General features: G+C 38.9%; 2 protein-coding genes and 1 long non-coding RNA gene across 9 annotated transcripts in view; 2 read left to right on the plus strand and 1 right to left on the minus strand.

Moving 5' to 3' along the window:
- LOC118268968 (anion exchange protein 3) overlaps positions 1 to 9103 on the plus strand; it is a 47274-nt gene extending 38171 nt beyond the window's left edge. For 3 of the 6 annotated variants that reach the window (XM_050704522.1, XM_050704524.1, XM_050704527.1), the window contains 9 exons: positions 718 to 899; positions 981 to 1210; positions 1454 to 1608; positions 1709 to 1866; positions 3858 to 4105; positions 4650 to 4864; positions 5402 to 5610; positions 5699 to 5869; positions 5950 to 9103. In XM_050704522.1, coding sequence (XP_050560479.1) covers positions 718 to 899; positions 981 to 1210; positions 1454 to 1608; positions 1709 to 1866; positions 3858 to 4105; positions 4650 to 4864; positions 5402 to 5610; positions 5699 to 5869; positions 5950 to 6024 — 1643 coding nt within the window. In that variant the 3' untranslated portion in view covers positions 6025 to 9103. The remainder of the gene's footprint in view (positions 1 to 717; positions 900 to 980; positions 1211 to 1453; positions 1609 to 1708; positions 1867 to 3857; positions 4106 to 4649; positions 4865 to 5401; positions 5611 to 5698; positions 5870 to 5949) is intronic. The other 3 variants (XM_035583890.2, XM_050704526.1, XM_050704523.1) reach the window with 2 other exon arrangements.
- Positions 9104 to 11492: 2389 nt separating this feature from the next.
- Positions 11493 to 19173, plus strand: part of LOC118275722 (tyrosine-protein kinase Abl) — a 34599-nt gene continuing 26918 nt past the window's right edge. For both annotated transcript variants that reach the window (XM_035593822.2, XM_035593893.2), the window contains exon 1: positions 11493 to 11917. In XM_035593822.2, coding sequence (XP_035449715.2) covers positions 11791 to 11917 — 127 coding nt within the window. In that variant the 5' untranslated portion in view covers positions 11493 to 11790. The remainder of the gene's footprint in view (positions 11918 to 19173) is intronic.
- Positions 13167 to 16787, minus strand: LOC126912446 (uncharacterized). Its single transcript, XR_007707166.1, has 2 exons — positions 13781 to 16787; positions 13167 to 13609 (listed from the first exon to the last, which is right to left on the minus strand). It is a non-coding gene; the product is annotated as an uncharacterized LOC126912446 (long non-coding RNA).

Consider the following 19173-nt stretch of genomic DNA (forward strand, 5'->3'; position numbering starts at 1 on the left):
ATCATTATTGAATGTAAACTTATATTCACGGTTGGAGCAGTGATTTATTTATTTAATATTAGGAGACCCAACACTAGATAATACAAATTTGACCAATCAACAAGCATAATGTAATTTGCAACTTTATACATCCACGGTTTTTTTGAACTGACACAGGTTGTGTTCCTGTGTCGTGCCCCCGGGAGCGACCCCGGTTACAAACATACAAATTCATGACATGACATGACAATGACATTGTTTCGAACAGTTTACATTTGGTGGTTTGACTGCCTCGTTGGTCGAGTGGTCGCAAGTGCGACTGCCGAACAAGGGGTCTCGGGTTCGATTCCCGGGTCCAGCAAAGTACTGCTGGGCTTTTTTCGGATTTTCGAAAATTTCTCAGTGGTAGCACGGAGTCTGGAATTGTGTCCAAGATATGGCAATAGGCTCAACCCCTATTACATGGGACATATAACAAAAAAATTGTGAAAAGTGGGTGTACATTGTATAGCGGCATTAAAAAGAAAGAAGAAAGAAAGAAATGTGTCGTAATGTGCACCTCTGCCTACCCCTTCGTGGATAAAAGGCATGAAGTTGTGTGTGTGTGTGTGTATTTTGTGGTTTGTGATGTACCTACCCAAAATGCGAGAAGTTTTATGCCAAGTGGAGGGTCCTGTAATGATTTTTGGACCGGCATGAGCAAGAGTACGTGTTGTGTTTAAAGAGGTAACGTTGCAGGTGTGCTACGTGACATGAAGCGACGCTACCCCTACTATTTGTCGGACTTCCGTGACGCACTGAACGGGCAGTGTGTGGCGGCTACAATCTTCATGTACTTCGCGGCGCTCTCCTCCGCCATCACGTTCGGCGGTCTGCTGGCCGAGAAGACGTATGGCAGCATCGGCATCTCGGAAACTTTGGTAAGCCCGGTGTCCACCGTGCAGTATACCACGTACTTAGATTGTTGTGCGAGTAGCGGCACTAAGACGCGGCTGTGGCAGGTGTTCACGTGCGCGGGCGGCGTGCTGTTCGCGCTGGTGGCGGGGCAGCCCATGATGATCACGGGCGCCACGGGCCCGCTGCTGCTGCTGGACGAGTCGCTCGCCAACTTCTGCCACTCCAACGACTTCGACTTCCTGACGGCGCGCATGTACTGCGGCCTCTGGATGATCGTCATCGCCCTCGCCGTCGCCTCCGCGGAAGGCAGTGTGGCCGTCAAGAAGATCACCAGGTTTCACTAATGTCCTAATACAATAACATTGTCATAACAATATGCGTCTTTATTCCTACGAACCAATAAACGGTAGGCAGAGTTTGGCAGCGTGTACTCGTGAAACCCTACGTTGTACCAGTTATATTCTCGTGAGATCGTTGTCTAGATTGCCCTTCCTTTTTATTTACGAGTAAACTGTTTAATTGTCAAGACTGGTTCCTTAGTGACAGCACGCTCTAAACGTCTGGTGTGTCTACACAGGTTCACCGAGGACATCTTCGCTTTCCTGATTTCACTGATCTTCATTGGGGAACCGGTGACCAGCCTCATCAACGTGTTCCGCGCCCATCCGCTGGGTATCGACTATGCCGCAGCCGCCGCCAACGTGACAGTGGTCGCCAACTCCACGCTACCAGGTGACCCATTTACATCCCGTCCTCACATCCAGCGAGTGTAACAATAGTTAGATGCGTAGATTTACTATAGAAAGTAGCCAGTAAGTGAGTAAGTCAGCAGCAGTGGGTGCAGGTAACGCGACGCTGGCGCCGGCGGCGGGCGCGCGCATGCCGCCGCAGCCCAACACCGCGCTGTGGTGCACCATGCTGACGCTGTCCACCTTCATCATTGCCTACTACCTCCGCATTTTCCGTAACGGGAAGTTCCTCGGCCGCAGCGTGAGTATTTTTCCTTGGATTTGCGTAATGGATCGCCAATTACCACAAACTATATATACCTCTTTCGCGTCATCAACAGTCATCAGATTATTCATGCATGCTCGTCGGTTAAGGGTAATTTTAAGTTGGCCTTTCTTTAATATATCGTCAATCTCTCTATGTATGAAACTATGAACCTAGATAATTTTAGTCATATAGTAAGGTACAGGCGGCAAATAAGTTTCTGCAATCTTTGGTCTGAAAATTTTGCGAGATTTGCAAAGAAAAGCCATATAGAAAGGTGTAATATATTTATTTTAATATTTAAACAGTAATACTCATAGTTTTAACACAAATCTAAACAAGTAAACACTTTTACGAATACACTTTAATACATATATTACTGAATAATAATATGTGGATCATAAACAATTAAATATTAATAAAACGTGATATCAAAAAAACCTGCGTTTTATAACATTATTCATATAAAGTTAATATTAAGTATAGTACCCTAACCAAATAAGGCCTATGCCCCAATAAAGCCTATTTTGAAAATTTCCCTCTTCCCGATGTCAAATGGTCGCCAAAGTTTGTAGAAGTGTGCATGCACATTACTTAACTAATTTGAGAACAGCAAGCAACCCGTGCCGCGATTATGTTGGAACCTACAGACGAAAACAATCACGACGTGGAGCGCACTTTAGTTTTTATAAAATTCGAGTAGCGTAAACTGTTAGTATTTTTATATTTATCAGTATACGACGTGCCGTGTTTTGTCTGTATGACAATTATACATTTAGCCATCTCCTCACATTGGTGAAATAGCTATAATATCGGTGTATTTCATATAATCGTTGTTTTGTTTACCTATGTGCCATGCCCTAATAAAGCCTACAAAAAACGTGTAGGCCTTATTACGGCATAGTTGTTTTTCAGTAATTTCAAAGAAAACGGATCACCAGCTTCTGTCAAAAAGAAAGCCAATGGATTTTGCAAAATATGGAAAACGCTGTTAAAATGGTAGAAAGGGGTAAACGGGGTGAATAGATACAGAAAAGGGGTGAATGGATATCGGGAAATTCTTCATAGTATCTATTCACCCTTCGAATTTTATACACCCTGTTTTACCCGGTAGGCTGCTGCAGCCAGATATAACATCCAAAGAAGTACGCATCATCTAAAGAGTGGTTTCCACTACACGAAAGCTAGGTCGGTCGCTAAATTGGCTACAGAACAAGAAGTTATTCTCATTCGTTTGACTGATGCTGGGGTGCCGATGACTTCAAAGATGTTACTTGGGTATTACATGATGAGAAACTCGTTTAGCCTGATGTATAATGACAAAAATTAATTAATAAGATCTCATTACATTTATTATAAGCATTGACAAAGTTTTGTTATAATTAAGAAGTTGAATACTTACTAGTTTTTATTGAGGCCTTATTAAGACATAGGGTTACCAATAAGGCCAAAGTGACACTTTAGTTATTTGTGTTTATAAAATTGTAAATTTTGTTTCTAAAGCCATTTTGATTCCATTATTACAAAGTTTAATAAATAAATAAAAGATTTTGAAATGATCAGCCCATTGTCATTTTAAACCTACGAGCTAGGCGGTAATAAAAATAAGGTAGGCCTTATTTGGTTAGGTTACCTTATAACAAACATTTTAAGGTGGACATATCAAAAGCTGGTTCTGACTCTTGGACAGTATCCACTGCCACTGTGCATGTCTGAGAGATTGCTTTGGATTCAGATACAATAGTGTGATTCGGCGCAGTTTAACTAGCCAGACAGATAAATAGTGAAAGTGAGTCTTTGGATTTTAACAAATTCACCTCAGCCGCCTAGCTGGTCGTTTAAGGTAGAAAGGCGTCATGTTATGATACAACCAGGCGCTGTGTATTCCGCAGCGCAAAATGTGTGTTTATGCAGGTAATACTTTGTAACTATCTGCGGAGTGACACAGTAACAATCCATCTGTGCAAATAATGGAGGTGTGCTCACAGGCTCGGCGCGCTCTCGGCGACTTCGGCGTGCCCATTGCGATCGTGCTGATGGTGGGCGTGTCGTGCGCCGTGCCCGTGTGGACGGAGACGCTGCGCGTGCCCGAGGGGCTCAGCCCCACGGCGCCGCGCTCCTGGTTCGTGCCGCTCAACAACGGGCTCAGCACCATTCCAGCGTGGGCCGCTTTCGCGATGGGTCTACCCGCTCTCATGGTCTACATCATCGTCTTCATGGAAACCCACATAGCCGAGTGAGTACCTACTTCATACCACCACCTTACCTGTTGCTCGCGAACTTATTAAAATAGGTTTTCTGAAACGAGCTTTAAGAAAAGAGTTCCGGGATCCGTCTGCTTTTACCCCTTATTAGCTACAAGCTAACAGCTGCTCACTGTATCAACGTGTGAACATTCATCATTGGGTAACTTATGATTTTGTTGTGTTGCGAAATTTGCTCCATTAACTTGATATATGTATATATAACTTTGGAAGCCTTGCGAAGTATTTAATTGATAAGTTATCTTCGTAGCTGAATGTCTATAAATGTATAAATGTATGCAATGCTGTGAAGCTTGCGCCTGTGCTTGCTGCTGCAGTCACTAATAGTATAGACCGGGAATATTTAAGATTATGAAGAAAGTCCAATACTGTCTTTATATTCCCGGTAGATACACAAGTAAACTATTAATGTTAAGCAATTTAAAATTCCATTGCATGGCGAAACAAGATGATGCTGTACGTGCACATTGACACCTATGAATAAATAAATATGGTTTCGGGTCGGGTCTGATGCAGGCTGATCATTGATAAGCCGGAGCGGAAACTGAAGAAGGGCAGCGGGTTCCACATGGACATCGTGATCATGTCGGCGGTGAACGCCATGTGCGGGCTGTTCGGCGCGCCGTGGCAGTGCGTGGCCACCGTGCGCTCCGTCAGCCACGTGTCCGCGCTCACCATCATGTCCACCACGCACGCGCCCGGTGACAAGCCGCATATCGTCGAAGTCAAAGGTAAGCCACCACCACGTGTAGGAGTGGAACATTGGCTGATCGGCTGATCATCATTGTGCTATTGGAAAGGTTTATGTCCAGTAGAGGACGGAAACGAACATATTATGTGGTACGCTGCATCTGATGGGACCGATACCTACAGATATATTGAAACTCGTAAAAACAAGCAATAGGCTACAAAATAGCATTCAAAACTTTAATAGTAAGTAAATAAATATTTTAAAATTAAGTTAGATCAGGCGAGTATTTTCTATCTTTACTACTCTGTAAAAATATACCGAAATAAACTCATACGTCATAACAGTTTCTTATAGAGCCCAGACAAAGTAAATAAGTAGAAGAACAATCTATATGATGTGTTGTACAGTGGGCTTTCAGAGAAGGTAGACACCAAGGTGCCAGTTCAGAATCAACTAAAATAATGGATGATGTTCAATGACCTTAGTGTTTCAAAGCAGGAGTATGAGAATGTGGGTGTTTGAGTATCTTCTAGCCGTAGGACGCAAGCAACGACTGAGGGCGGCGCTCGTGTTACAGAGCAGCGGCTGACGGGGCTGCTGGTGGCGCTGCTGGTGGGCATCTCCGTGCTGGCGGCGCGCTGGCTGCGGCTCGTGCCCATGGCTGTACTGTTTGGAGTCTTTCTGTACATGGGCATTTCAGCGCTGGGCGGAATCCAGTTCTGGGACCGCTGCATTCTATTACTAAAGCCTGTCAAACATCACCCGCAAGTTCCTTACGTCCGACGGGTAAATATTTAAAGTTTTAATACGCGACAAAAGACAATCGAAGTGGTAGCGGTGGCGGTGGCGGTGACTAACGCTGCGTGTGTTGCAGGTTCCGACGCTGAAGATGCACTTGTACACACTGATCCAAGCCGCGGGGCTGGCAGTGCTGTACGCCGTCAAGTCGTCCCGGTTCTCGCTGGCCATGCCCTTCTTCCTGGTGATGATGGTGCCGCTACGAATGTCGCTCGCCTACGTGTTCACGCCGCTGCAGCTCAGAGCGGTCAGTAGGCTCGATGTCATATTGTGCGTGTGATCGCCGCCACCGAGCACTTAGACAATTTGTATTCTTTCACATTGTAGTTGGATGGCGCTCAGAAAGACATCGACAAGGACGACGAACCTGACTTCTACGAGGAGGCGCCGCTGCCGGGCTAGACGCTGGGCGGCACTGACACTGCCTGGGACGTTGCAGCAGGCTTAACATTATTTCTTCCTACGTCTCTACATGTATTTCTTCACTCTCACGTGATTATCTTATAAACGTTCAAAAGGATTTAGTTCCGCGCTAAGTTGCCTGCGCTAGGACCACGATGGATATAGTTTAGGCTAGGGTACTTGCACTTGCAACCAAAGAGGCGCGCAGGCGCAGCTTGTGTTGCAGCGCGCAAGTACCGGCCAGTGGCCAGTTGGTGCCGGACCACGATCATTTCATGGGTTTTGGTCTGCCCTCGTACTAATGTACATTGTACAGTATTAATTTATACTACTTAGTTACTATCGATACGTAACCTACTTAATGATAAGTCATTGTGATATGTATTGCTATACAGTGAATAAGATGAAATGGCATAGCCGACCAGATGTTTATTATTTGCATATTTGTTTGATGCTGTAGTCGTCCGCGTGTCGCGTCGTGTAACGTGTAACGTGACGTCATCGCTCCTCGTCTTAGAAAGGAGATTATTGTCCGTTTGCTCGAACCGTCGCAGGCTGCCACCTCCCGTACACTGGAGCTGTACTGTTGCATTGTTCGAATTTTCTGTGCAACGTGTGAATATTTTGAAATAACTCCTTACTCCGTATGTTCACTCCGACACTAGTTTATAGTTCTGTAGACGAACGTGTTCAACCAAACAATCGCTTCAGCTTTATTTTATTACCTAGTAGGTATAACTTTGTACATTGTGTAACTCCAAAATGTACCTATACGTACTTATAAAATATATGATACCGTAATATGCCTTGCTTATTATGCATAATTATTATAGCTACGTGTGACGAGCTTTACGTGAATTTGTAGGCGTATATAGTGTAAATGGACAATGACACGGCCAGTCTGCCGGGAATGTCTTTACGGCAGCGACCTACCAGGCAGCAGGGTACCAGGTTACCACTGCTGCCAGGTAGCTGCAAGCCACGGGTTGTAGGTACTTAAACATGCGACTTTTATTTATGAGGTAAGTAAGTAGTAGTTAGTAGAAATGTTTAATAAAACAAGTAGGTAGTTGTTCCTAGTAGAAGTAAGTAGGTTGTCAATGTAATATTCTTGTGTCTCCGCAACTGTAAGCTACATACAGGACATGTTTGTATTTACAAAGCCGCTGTGTTCGTCAGACAAATTATTATGTTTAATGTCATTGCCAATGCAGGAAGTTAGGATTACTAGTTTTCAATTGAAACGGCAGCAGGTCCTTGTCGTTGTGTCAATAAATGCAAGCTCAACTCTGTGCTAGGTACGCATCATATTTTCTGTCTGCTCTTTAATTTCCTTGAACAAATTGTTGAAGGTACTCTCCGACTTCTCCGAGCATGTCACACATACACATTCAAACGGACACACAGTGACCCGCCTCGATTGTACATGGACTGGTACTTACTTAGTACTTACGTAGTTTATAAAGTTATATAATATAAATATAGGCCATACTATGTGAGAGGTCGACTCTGGCGGTGCTCAGTCTGTGTACGGCTGCAACTTGTTATGACGTCCTGGAACGTCGATTGTTAATATTGGTTCGTTGGTGCGCTACTCATTGACTATCAGAATAGTAATTATATTTACTACTTCGGAAGTTAGAGAGATATTTTTATATTAAAATTGTATGATTCCAAACTCTTGATTATTTTAATTAGACATGACTTGGGAATCGACCATTACCAACCAGAGTTGGCCCCTGAGACCGTGGCGACCATGCGGACCATGCACCGACAAGTACAACGCTTGCAGGTTCCGTTAGTGTGATTCTATGTTCCCTGCAGCCTAATGCAATATAAGCTTGGCTGCGCTGTTGGCGATGTTATATCTACACAATCAAATCACATACCATTTTTACTTAGCTTCCTATACACACACACGCCGAAAGTTGGTTCATCAGCCAAAAAGAGCCAAAATATGAGAATACACCAAAATACAGAATTGTTTATATGCATTTGTATAATTGAGTACCTATTATTGCGCAAAAACAACGCATAATTATTCAACAATAGACATTCAGTAGCTACGTATTGTATTAATAAAAGTTTCGCCCGGTGTTCACTTGGTAACATTGGGAAAGTACTTATTCGTAGGGACTTTATTGGTGATTGAGTTAATATTATTGTTAACTTTTTGAAGCATGCAGGCACAATACCCTGGTTCGCAGGTTTCTCGTTAGGTCCCTCAACAAGCAAACGGACCGACGAACATTCCTCCAATCGTGTATCATTACTTCACTACGTATGTGTTAATAATATCCAAAAACTTTTTACAAGCTCAAGTAAATATCACAACCGATGTAGAATTTAGTCTTTTAGAAAAATAAAAGCCCAGTCACTAGTCGATTGTAATAATTGAGGTATTGTATAATACGAACTATTGATAAAATACAAAATAATGTATGAAAGTTCATGTCATGATTACACTTTGTAAATAAAATACGAGTCGATTTGTATCTGGAATGCGATGATATTATTAGTGGTTGGCGTGCGTAGGTACATAGTTACTTACTATACCTAATATAGGCGCGTATCGTATGCGTTGTGTGTCCTGTAAAATACTTAAATTGTTATAATATATACCGACCTTCTATTGTAAAAAAGTGTCATATAAAGGGTTTAAAAAAAACAAAACCTATCTTAACCTTATTTATTAGGTTACAAAATAAATGAATGCGGTAAATATGTACGCATTAAGCACCAAGCAGGTACTAATATTATGTAACGTTACATTAGGAAACCAGTACTGTATGCTGCTTACATGACATGAAAGTTGTTTAGTTGAACTGTCGAAATGACCGCGCGGCGGGGCGACCTCGTGCGCGGTAGCAGCACTGCAGCAGGGGCCATGGTGCATCCACGCACCCACTTCCGTCCTGTTTTGGTGCAGTTAGCTACTATAAATATGTTACACCTAGTGTAGTGATACCCAAGACTTTAGCTCTAAGATAAAGTAGCCTCGGTTTGGTAATGTTATAAGTTGAAATATTTTATTGTTATTGTTTTTGTTGATTAACTTAATAAAATGTTAATAAGATTATTGTTTGTATTATTTTTTGTTAATCGAATTTCTATTGAAGGCAATCAGCGCCACCCAGAGACAGCCGAGATTCAACAGATTAATATTGGAAAATGTGTAATCGTGGTCTAATCGAAGTGAATTTAGTGAATGACTAATCTATAACATAATACCAGTGTACCAACGTGTAACAAACTCGGATAATGCAAGCCGACACTCGCTCGCCAAAGCCAAAACCGTAGCTATGCCTCGTCGTCATCTAAGCATAGAGCTTTTCCCTGAGGTAGATGTTATGACGTAGGCATCTGTTAATAAATAGAGGATGAAACTTTGTCAATTTTACTCCGATCAGGCCGAGACTTTGCATGCACAAAACTTCTATGATACAGGCGTCCTCTAAGAAAGGATTTTGATAAATTCTGCCCCTAGGGGGAAAAAGGGGGTAAACCGATTTTTTACTAAACTTCTTTTTATCAAACTCGGTATGGATATGGTTTAAAATACAAAAATGGTCATAAAATTGTTCATATATAAAATCTATATTATGTAAAACCACTGAATCAATTTGGATACAATTTTGGTACAGAGATAGGTTAAGACTCGATAAAACATATATAATAGTTTTCATTCCAAGTCTCACGGGAACGGGAACAATGCCGTGAAATCCCGGGGCCCACTATCTTTTCAACCACTGAACCTCTTGCAGTGACATTCGGTACAACGATAGTTTGAGACCTGAGAAACGATGTTTGATAGTTTTTATCCCAGTAACGTGGTACAAAGATGTTGACACCGGGCATAGGTTTTTAGGTACCTACATAGTAAAAGTCAAAATTATTTATTTCTAAGAGGCTCTTATGGTCGTTTGGCAAAACATTTTGTCTTTATCATTTTTACCACTAAATTATTTATTGTAAAGCAATTTGGAACCTACATTAGAACATTACTTATGTCGTGATAATTATTTATTTGTATAGATGGATAACTTAAAATATATATTTTATTTTAAGAACGATTCATTTGTCATCAGCAACTATCTCTAAGGTTCATTCTGAAATAATGAAAAAAAAAAAATAGGAAGGGGTCTAGTATTGAGCCCTACCTATGGTACGGCCATAGATATGCTAGCACACGGTGAGTTTACTTTATTTAGTTACTTACATTCTTATCCTGGCGGTATGACTTTACAAAGCGAGACTATGATATATTGGGACTCATTTTTTATTACTTGGTGATGCTTTGGTTGAAAAGAATGATTGAATTTGGGATATAAGTAAGTAGTGGGCTAGAGGGTATTCTAGGCCATATATAGATGTCATAAATTGTACCTAATGGCCTTGCCACATATAAATTATTATTTTAATCGATTCTGGGTTTTTGCTCCATTTGCATTATGTTTTAAAAAATATGAGCATTCTCTGATGATAACGAAAAATACACTTGCACTTTCACCTAGCCTAAACCTACAACCTACCTGGACCTATAATAAGGTAGGTAGGTATTATTTAATTTATTATGAATATAATAGGAGGGACCAACCTGCATTGGCTATACCCTTCCAGTGATAAGACTTCTAGAGCAAAGAGTATAAAAGAGCCAGAAACCTGAAACCTTATCACTTTCTCAACCCCACATTACACAACCTCTATTCGTATCGTTTCAAGAAAATATTCTTTTAGTCTCACGTCTTTACGCCAACCGCCTGACACCACTAAACTTCGGCCGGTAGGGTTTATTGATTTACTAATGAAATTACTTAAAATAACGTTTTATGTTTAATTTTAAATCAAAACCTATTTATTTATTTATCTGCATTTTCATTCATTCATGTTTGTTTACGAAAATTCGCAATAAATACACCAGAATTAACAGTGGAGTGAGGACTCGATATGTTGACATCTCTTGAATATTGTATGGCTATTATTTATTAGCTTGTTACCTAAAATGTGTCTAATGTCTGGGTGCGAAACAGGAGATGAAGAACGCCGAATCGATCGCAGCGCACCCCGTGATTATAAAAGGAACTTTCAGCGGCCGGACTGTTACTGTACCCTAAACTTGCTATACTTTCCCTAATGCTAATCAACATCCTCTAAATCAATTTACCCGTACATTGTTTCCTTTCATTAATTATGTTATCTTATCTTTTTTTTCCTAATTAGGTGTAAGTACCTACTAGAAACTTTATTTTTCTAAAACTTTATTTTTAGAATTCTTTATATTCATTTGTATGGCAAAAGGACACTACTTACTGATTAAATGATTTTCTATATTCATTATCATTATAATTTAAACTAAAATTGTAGGTTTTCGGTTTTCGATATTTCTCCGCGTCTTATAAGTTTTTATTTGAACAATGTTGCTATTCATAATAACTCAAATACACAAGTGCTGCCATCGTCAGCCGACTTCATAAACTAAAAAATCGACGTCAAACAAACATGTCAGTCACATAATGGCGGAGGTTGTGTTATTTTTTGTGAAAAGATAATGCCTATTATAATGTATTAGAAAAAATTACTGAGCGACAGCAGAGAGCATGCTGTAGTTTATTAAAATCGTATCAATAGACAAAATAAACGTAAACGTTAAGTGATAATAGTGAAGTGGCCATAAGTATGGAAGTAACGAACATTGCGTCGGAAGTGTTATTGAATTAGCTCGCAAAGTAGGAGTACGGTGCAGGGCGGCGCCGGTTAGCTACCAGCATGGGGGCGCAGCAGGCGAAGGAGCGCGGTACGGCCAGCGGCGCGTCCATGCGGTCGGCCAGGAGCAAGCCGCGCGTGCCCAAGGACCCCCGCATGCTCGGCTCGAACATTTTCACTGAACATAGCGGTGAGTTCCTGGGAGCCTTCTCTCATTTACTTTACTTGATCATTGCAGGCCCATTTTTTATATATTTAACTTAGGAGCCGGGATTTTGTACCAAGTCAAGAGATTTCCTGAATTTATTTATTACATTTTAATTTTGGATGATTTTATCAGGGATATTGGAATGACAATCTTCAAGGAATCGATTTATTTCACAAAGCAATTGGGTGTAATTATTTTTTATTTGGTTGTAATAAACCTGAAATGTTGGGTAGGTAATGTAGGTAGGTATACATTATTGAAGGTATAACTCATAATTATGTAGTTTAGTATCCATATCACTTATGGCTGGTTGTGGATAACATTTAACAATGACAAAGTGTACTAATGTGGCATATCAATATAGCAGTGTATTGTACTCTGTCACACACACACACACACACACACCACACAATCATTGTGAACACATAATAAGGTTGTGGACACAACCTTTCTTGTGCAGTCTGTAGGATGAAGCAGTACAACCTTTTTGTAAATAACAACAAGTTGTTGTTGCTAATGTAACACTTTACATTAGCACCAACAACTTGTGGAACTGTGGAAAACTTTGTGCCAAAATTGGCTTTACCTATATGAAATGCTAATGTTCACATACAATATGGAAATAAGAAATGAAAAAAATATTCTTAGATTTAGGGAAAAGAGAGTAAATTAGTAGTTAACAGCAATATTTGGAATTTTGTAGATATGTTTTTGCATATATTGGTTCTGTTTCTTGGTAGAATTGGTAGGCGAGGAGTACAGAGAGTAAGTAGAAGTTATATGAAAATATGCATGAACATAGATCTGTGTGAGACATAAAGTATTTTATTGTGTCGCATATAATGCAGCATGCAGTCAAGTGGTTGATGGTGTATATTAAGCACAAAGATTTTTTAACTAATTTCTCACAATGACAATCTGTTACGAAACTTATATAATAAAGAAGAATCATTGTTTTTGATGTTGACCTAGACAATTTACTTGTAGTGACTTTGAAACTAACTGCCCCAGTATTGTATTTTACATTAAATTTAATGATCAACTGGTTACATTGAAGGCTTTTTTTAACCCGGCGTCATGGGGGTGGAAAAGTGTTACACGGACGTTGGGGTGGGTCTCACCGACCCGTTCATAATGTCGAAATTATTTCAATAAATTTATAAATAACAAAGACTATTTTTATGCGTGTTTATATTTTTGGGTATTTTTGTGATTAAATAAAACACAAATATTATGTTATATTATGTCTTAATTATATATAATAAAATTTTAAAAAAGAACTAAAATTATCAACAAACATTTTCTCTTCTACTTCTACATGTAATTATATTATTATTAATTAACAATCAGTCTTAACATTTAATAGCACTTTTTTTGTAGGTAACTAAATAAATTTAAAAAATAAACAATTAATCATTTGGAATCATTATCTTTGGTACAGTCAGCTCAGAAAGGTACTATATGTTCTACGCAGATATATTTGTTTCAACTTTCGCAGGTGTAATTAGTTTTACGGTCTTTCTTGGCTGAATACTACGCTCCACGCTACACTCAAATGATCTTCTTCGTCACACACATCCTGGTCTGACAACTCAGTATCAGAGTCAGACTCTTGTAAAATTGCCAGAATACGCTGTCGTTCAGCCTCTTCACGGTCCATTTTTTACTAAGTACCTACAAAAAATACAAATAAAATACATTGAACTATATATAACCAGCTACAATAGTAAATAACAATAAAAAATCAAAGATAAAAATGATAAAAACACAGATAATAAGTTAAACAATATGTATACAAAATGGCGCGAAATTGTTACACCGACTGCGGGGATGGGTCTCACGTACCTTTTTTAACTTTGTGCACCTGTATCTCCCACTGCGGCCGTGGCACGACTAACGTGTAGCTTGCGAAGCGTAGGACAACTCAACAGCTCCAGCTATTGAGAAGAGCAGCAACGTCGCACGCATAGTAACCGAACTACAAGCGAAATAAAATGTGGTGGGTCGCACAGACCCAACCCCCATGACGCCGGGTTAAATTAAAGCAAGCTGTGTCCTGGAATCCATCTCGGCAGTTACAAAACCCACAAAGTTAATTAACCTTGTTGTAGTTGACAGAGAACTGTAAGTACATTACACATACCATCATAGTTTTTCAATAAAAATATGTGTAGGTTTACTCATGTCAAAATAGTCTACAATAATTGGTATGTTGTTTACAAGAATAAATGAATTAGGGGCGCAAATAGAAACAATTTGATATTTTCTATACCTATACAGAAATTTCAGTGGCTAGTAACCATCTTGGTCATAATGTGCAGGCTCATATTGCTTATAATTTCGCATGCACTCATTTATTATACATAACTACCTACATTACAAATAAAATAAAAATAGGTTTGTTTGAAAACTATTATTGTTGTAGATGATCAAGTATTTTTAACTCTATTACTTTTGAATTTTAAATGCAAAATAAAGTAGGTACCTATACCCACCTACTTGTACAAAACAGATATTAGTGAAAAAATTGCTTCCCTTCATGATAAGCATTATGATAAACTAGTTTGCCACTGCGATTGTTGAATCTTATCTCTTAAATAGTTTGAACAGTATGTTAGATAAAAAAAATATTGTTTCAAATATGAACATGGTATAAGTAATAAGGATATAATATTTAGTAAATATACCACATTTAAACTACTTCACAAATATTACAATATTTCACTTCCATTATATTAGGTTGTGTACTGTATTACATATCCTATTAGAATTTAGCTAAAATTAATCAACTACCTAGTTCACACAAATGTCATGGTTGCCTGAAGGTTGGTGTTGCCCACTTCTCAAGCAGGTTTGAAACATCACACTGCACTGGCACCTGCTAGTCTGACCTTTTTATATGGTACAAGCACGTCAACAATCAGATGACCTAATAGTAAACAATCGCCTTGCGATTTGTTGGGGAATCGGTAATTGGGCCTTTGGTACCCCCACTCACAAAACGAAACACAATGCAACCATTGTTTCATGTTGGTTTTTCATGACACTGTGGTATCACTTGGTCGTGCTGGTCCTTTTGGTCCTTTTGTGCCGAAGCATGGCACCCCATACTTAATTTTTTTCGGGTTAGTTTTCTGAGTTATCTGTACTGTCTAAGATGTGAATGAATGAAAGAATTCTGAGTAAACCTGAGCTTATTTCTAATTAGGTGTGGAGGACTATTAGGCTTTATGTTATCTAATTTCTAATTATAAATTTGAAAACCCCATTCTGCCTTGAGCAAGGGTGCTTTGTGCAAGGATGGTGATTGTTATGCTATAACCTCTATTGTTGATGATGTTGATGATGATGACGAGTTGATGCAGTCTCTAGTGTAACTTCAAATAGTTATGTACCAAATGTTAACCTAACCTTATTTGAAATAAATTGTAACAAACTGTGTAAAGGTAGGAACACAAATAAAAATACTAAATCAAATAATAATTTTGTGTGTTACTTTATATGCCATGAAGCAGAATACAATATGGTATTAATGCTATGATTCAAAGTGCCTGTCTGAGATAATTTATAAAACTACATACTGCTATAATTTGTAAAACATTTTAAGCTCCTGGGCTAAGCATTACTGTAAATCACATTTGTTTCACATTGGTATTCTGTGAGGCTGTGGCGTCACTCCAGTCAAGCTGGTCCATTCGTGCTGGACTTAATGTCACTGAAACAAGATATTCAGAAGGTTGGTTTGCAGAATATTGAAAAACATGTGAAACAATCAACATATCTACATTATCCTAATCCCTTGTGACTAATAACAAGTTTATAATTTATTATCATGTAATGTGTGTACAAAATCTTAAAGATTAATCTTAGAAATGGTTTAAGTTTTTAAGGATGTGATTTCATTGTCATCTTCTCTAATAGTATTTTCTGATTTATTTAGATCCAAGACATTTGTTCATGTTCTTGGGATATGTTACACTTCAGTTCTGGTGTTTCCATGGTTGTATCTAATATAAATCCTGGATTATAGGATGTTGTGTACTTATTGTAGGTACTTGTCAAATCTTAGTATGTAAGTCAAGGGTACAACACTATTAGTTTAGTTCACCTTTGTACTGGTTCTGCTACATAGCACAATAAACATATTTACTTAAATATGGTATTTTAATGGACTTAACATAGGAGTTGTGGTTGTGGCAGCCTAAAAAAAAAGAGTTATTTCAAGAGTGAACAAGTTATACAATATTTTTGTCTGACCAATAGATTAAGATTAATTAATAAAAAATACTGGCTTACATAGATTTTTAAGTGGGAAATGTTTTCTGTGTACCTGCATAAACATCTGCATTTATTTAGAGTTTAGTTATACACCCAAGTATAACACTAGGGTTATTACTAGAATACATAACAAATGTATAGCAAAATCTTACATGTTTTCTGATGCTCTCACATGATTACTTGACACAATGGACATCTCCATTGTGTCCAGGCAGTGATTACTGTGATTTGCATAACACTGCATGGACGGACATGTCGCTTATGGTATTCTGTATGTTCTAGGGTGGCATATGGCATAATGCGCGATTCTGTATAGATCTTGTGTTCATTACAGCGGCTGATTCTGGCCGAGTATTGCTAACCCTACGCCAATTAATGCCGGATGATGGTATACAGAAGTGTATAACACTATCAGAGAGGTTTCCACGAATTATGCAATAGCTTAGATTTGTCTTAGATGTTTCTAGTTATGGACGCGACCTCACGTTAGCTAATTAGCTAAACAATGTAAAGTTGTATCATTAAATTGACTTTCTGTATCCTGCTTAACTTTATTGCTTAGATTATGGTGGGGGTGGGGGTGGTTCTCATGTGTGCTATTTTATTTCACTCCTAACAATTAAAGTACTCAGATACAATAAAACTACTAGCTTTTACATTTTTATTGTGTTTTAGAATTAATAATAAAGGCTGCATTGCGAATATTTGTGGAAAGAAACAACTTTTCCTTTACATTACTTGTACCTGCCTAGCTCATGTCAATGTAAAGTTCTGTTACCACAGTTCAGTGTTACATATAGTTGCTCCTGCGATATTTGCTTTGTCGTAATATCTTCATGTATCTATGGCTAGCGTGGTCAGTCTTCTACAATAATGCATGGTTGGCTGGGCAGCCGGTTGCTGTGCGACTTGTCGCGAGTTCGATTCCCGCAAGGATAACGATTTCTTTGATTTTAACATTGTGGGTCCACCTAAGACATTGAAGATTTTATTGTAATGTTTTAAATTTAAAAGATAATAAAATACTGACATGTCACCACACTATTGGTCGAACCAAAAATTGACAACTGCGTTAGCTTATTATATCCTTCACTTATGGTTACTTCTATCGGAGTTTTGCATTTCACGGCGACTGTTTATTCAACTTTAAATTGTGCTTGTTCGGTCGGGAGATGGTTATATAGTTAGTAAGGTAATTTCCTTAAAGACGAAGTAAAAACGTACTTGGGTACCATTGCTAAAATATGTCACATTGGGGTTTTTCATGTACCTACGAATGGCAAGGAACTAGCTCTATTTTATATAGCGAAGAGAAAAAAACGTTTGGGGTTCACTACACTGCCCATTATTTTAAACGCTGCTGGTGGCACTAGGATTTTTTTTAAACTAGTTAGTAATGTTGCGACTCAGTGCAGTATAACTGATATCAAAAGGTTGCAGTATAACTAATATATACTTTGATAGTTGTTGACAATTCTATAAAACAACTCGTTTTGTTGTAATCATTTTCAAGGTTTTGAGTAAGCTCCATTACTTGCCGGGATGCAGTAGTTACTAGATTGTTTCTTTTCCATTCATGTCTTGTACAATACCGACAGTCTTGCTTGCACTTGTATGGATGTTTTTTATGTGTATATGCATTGTTATTAGTATTTTATTGTTAAGTTTTTTCTAAAATCAAAGTAACCGAAATTACTTCCTAGTATGTCAGGTAACTGTCAATAAAAGTCCCTTGAAAATCGGTCCAGCCATTTCAGAGATTAGGCAGAACAAACAGACAGTCAAATTATGTAAAAAATGTAATTCTGAATGAAACATTTATTATAAAACATTTTTGAATACTACAATAAAATACAGAATAAAATAGTATTTAAAAAAATAAAAGTAGCAGCCGACCAGTAGCAGGAGCATTGTCCAAGTTGTCTGTGGTTAGGGCAACAGAGACTGAAACCTCACAATACGTGTTTCGAGGAGAACTGCCTTCTGCATCAGGCCCTTGATCCATCCGCCTAACGCCAGCCTCGTAAGTAGTCGAGGCTATAGGGTATTAACTCATTGGCCGACACGACTATTGGCACAATGATAGCCGAAACCACATTCCAAATGTGGACAACCTCGTGAGCCAAGTCAAGATATTTTATTTGTTTATCCTTCTCAGCTTTCACGAGGTTCCCGTCAAGGGGGATGGCGACATCGATTATCATCGTGCGGCGCGCTTGTCGGTCTATCACCACTACATCAGGTTTATTGACTACAATAGTCCTGTCAGTGATGATAGACCGATCCCAGTACAGCGTTATATGGCCGTTTTCTAGAATTGGGTCGAACGCATACTCGTAGTAAGGCACCTCAAACACAACAAGTCGATATGGGAAATATTCCCTGAGGTTGCACACTTCACGGGTGTGAAGGGTCTTAGCATTTAATAAGCCTCGATCACACTTCTGTGGGATGTACAACCTCATGACTGATGAACGAAGGTGATGCATACGATTTGCAGTCAGCAGTGTTCGGACTTACCTAACCTTATTGTTTATATATTATTATGCATATATATAGTAATAAAAAGTAGTTATTTCAATATGACAAACGAACACAAACTTAATTGATTAGTCTAGATGCTAGTTCATGTGTTCAATACTTTTTGACAGCACGGTTGGCGCGGTGGCTGGCAACTGGCTGCCGTGCAACGTGTCGCAGGTTTGATTCCCGCACGGAACAACTCTTTGTGTGATCCACATATTTTTGTTTCTGGTCTGGGTGTCATGTGCATGTGAAATTGTATGTTTGTAAACGCACCCACGACACAGGAGAAAATCCAAATGTGGGGTAATGTTTTTAAAAAACAATAAAAAAATATGTACGTTTATCGTTGCCTACAGTCAAGTAAAACATTCTTACTTATATATGTATAGGGGTCGATATGTTTCTGTGGTTAGAGCTTCAAAAGTTGAATAAAG

Source organism: Spodoptera frugiperda, chromosome 25 (genome assembly GCF_023101765.2).
Source record: "Spodoptera frugiperda isolate SF20-4 chromosome 25, AGI-APGP_CSIRO_Sfru_2.0, whole genome shotgun sequence".
Classification (NCBI taxonomy): Eukaryota; Metazoa; Arthropoda; class Insecta; order Lepidoptera; family Noctuidae; genus Spodoptera; species Spodoptera frugiperda.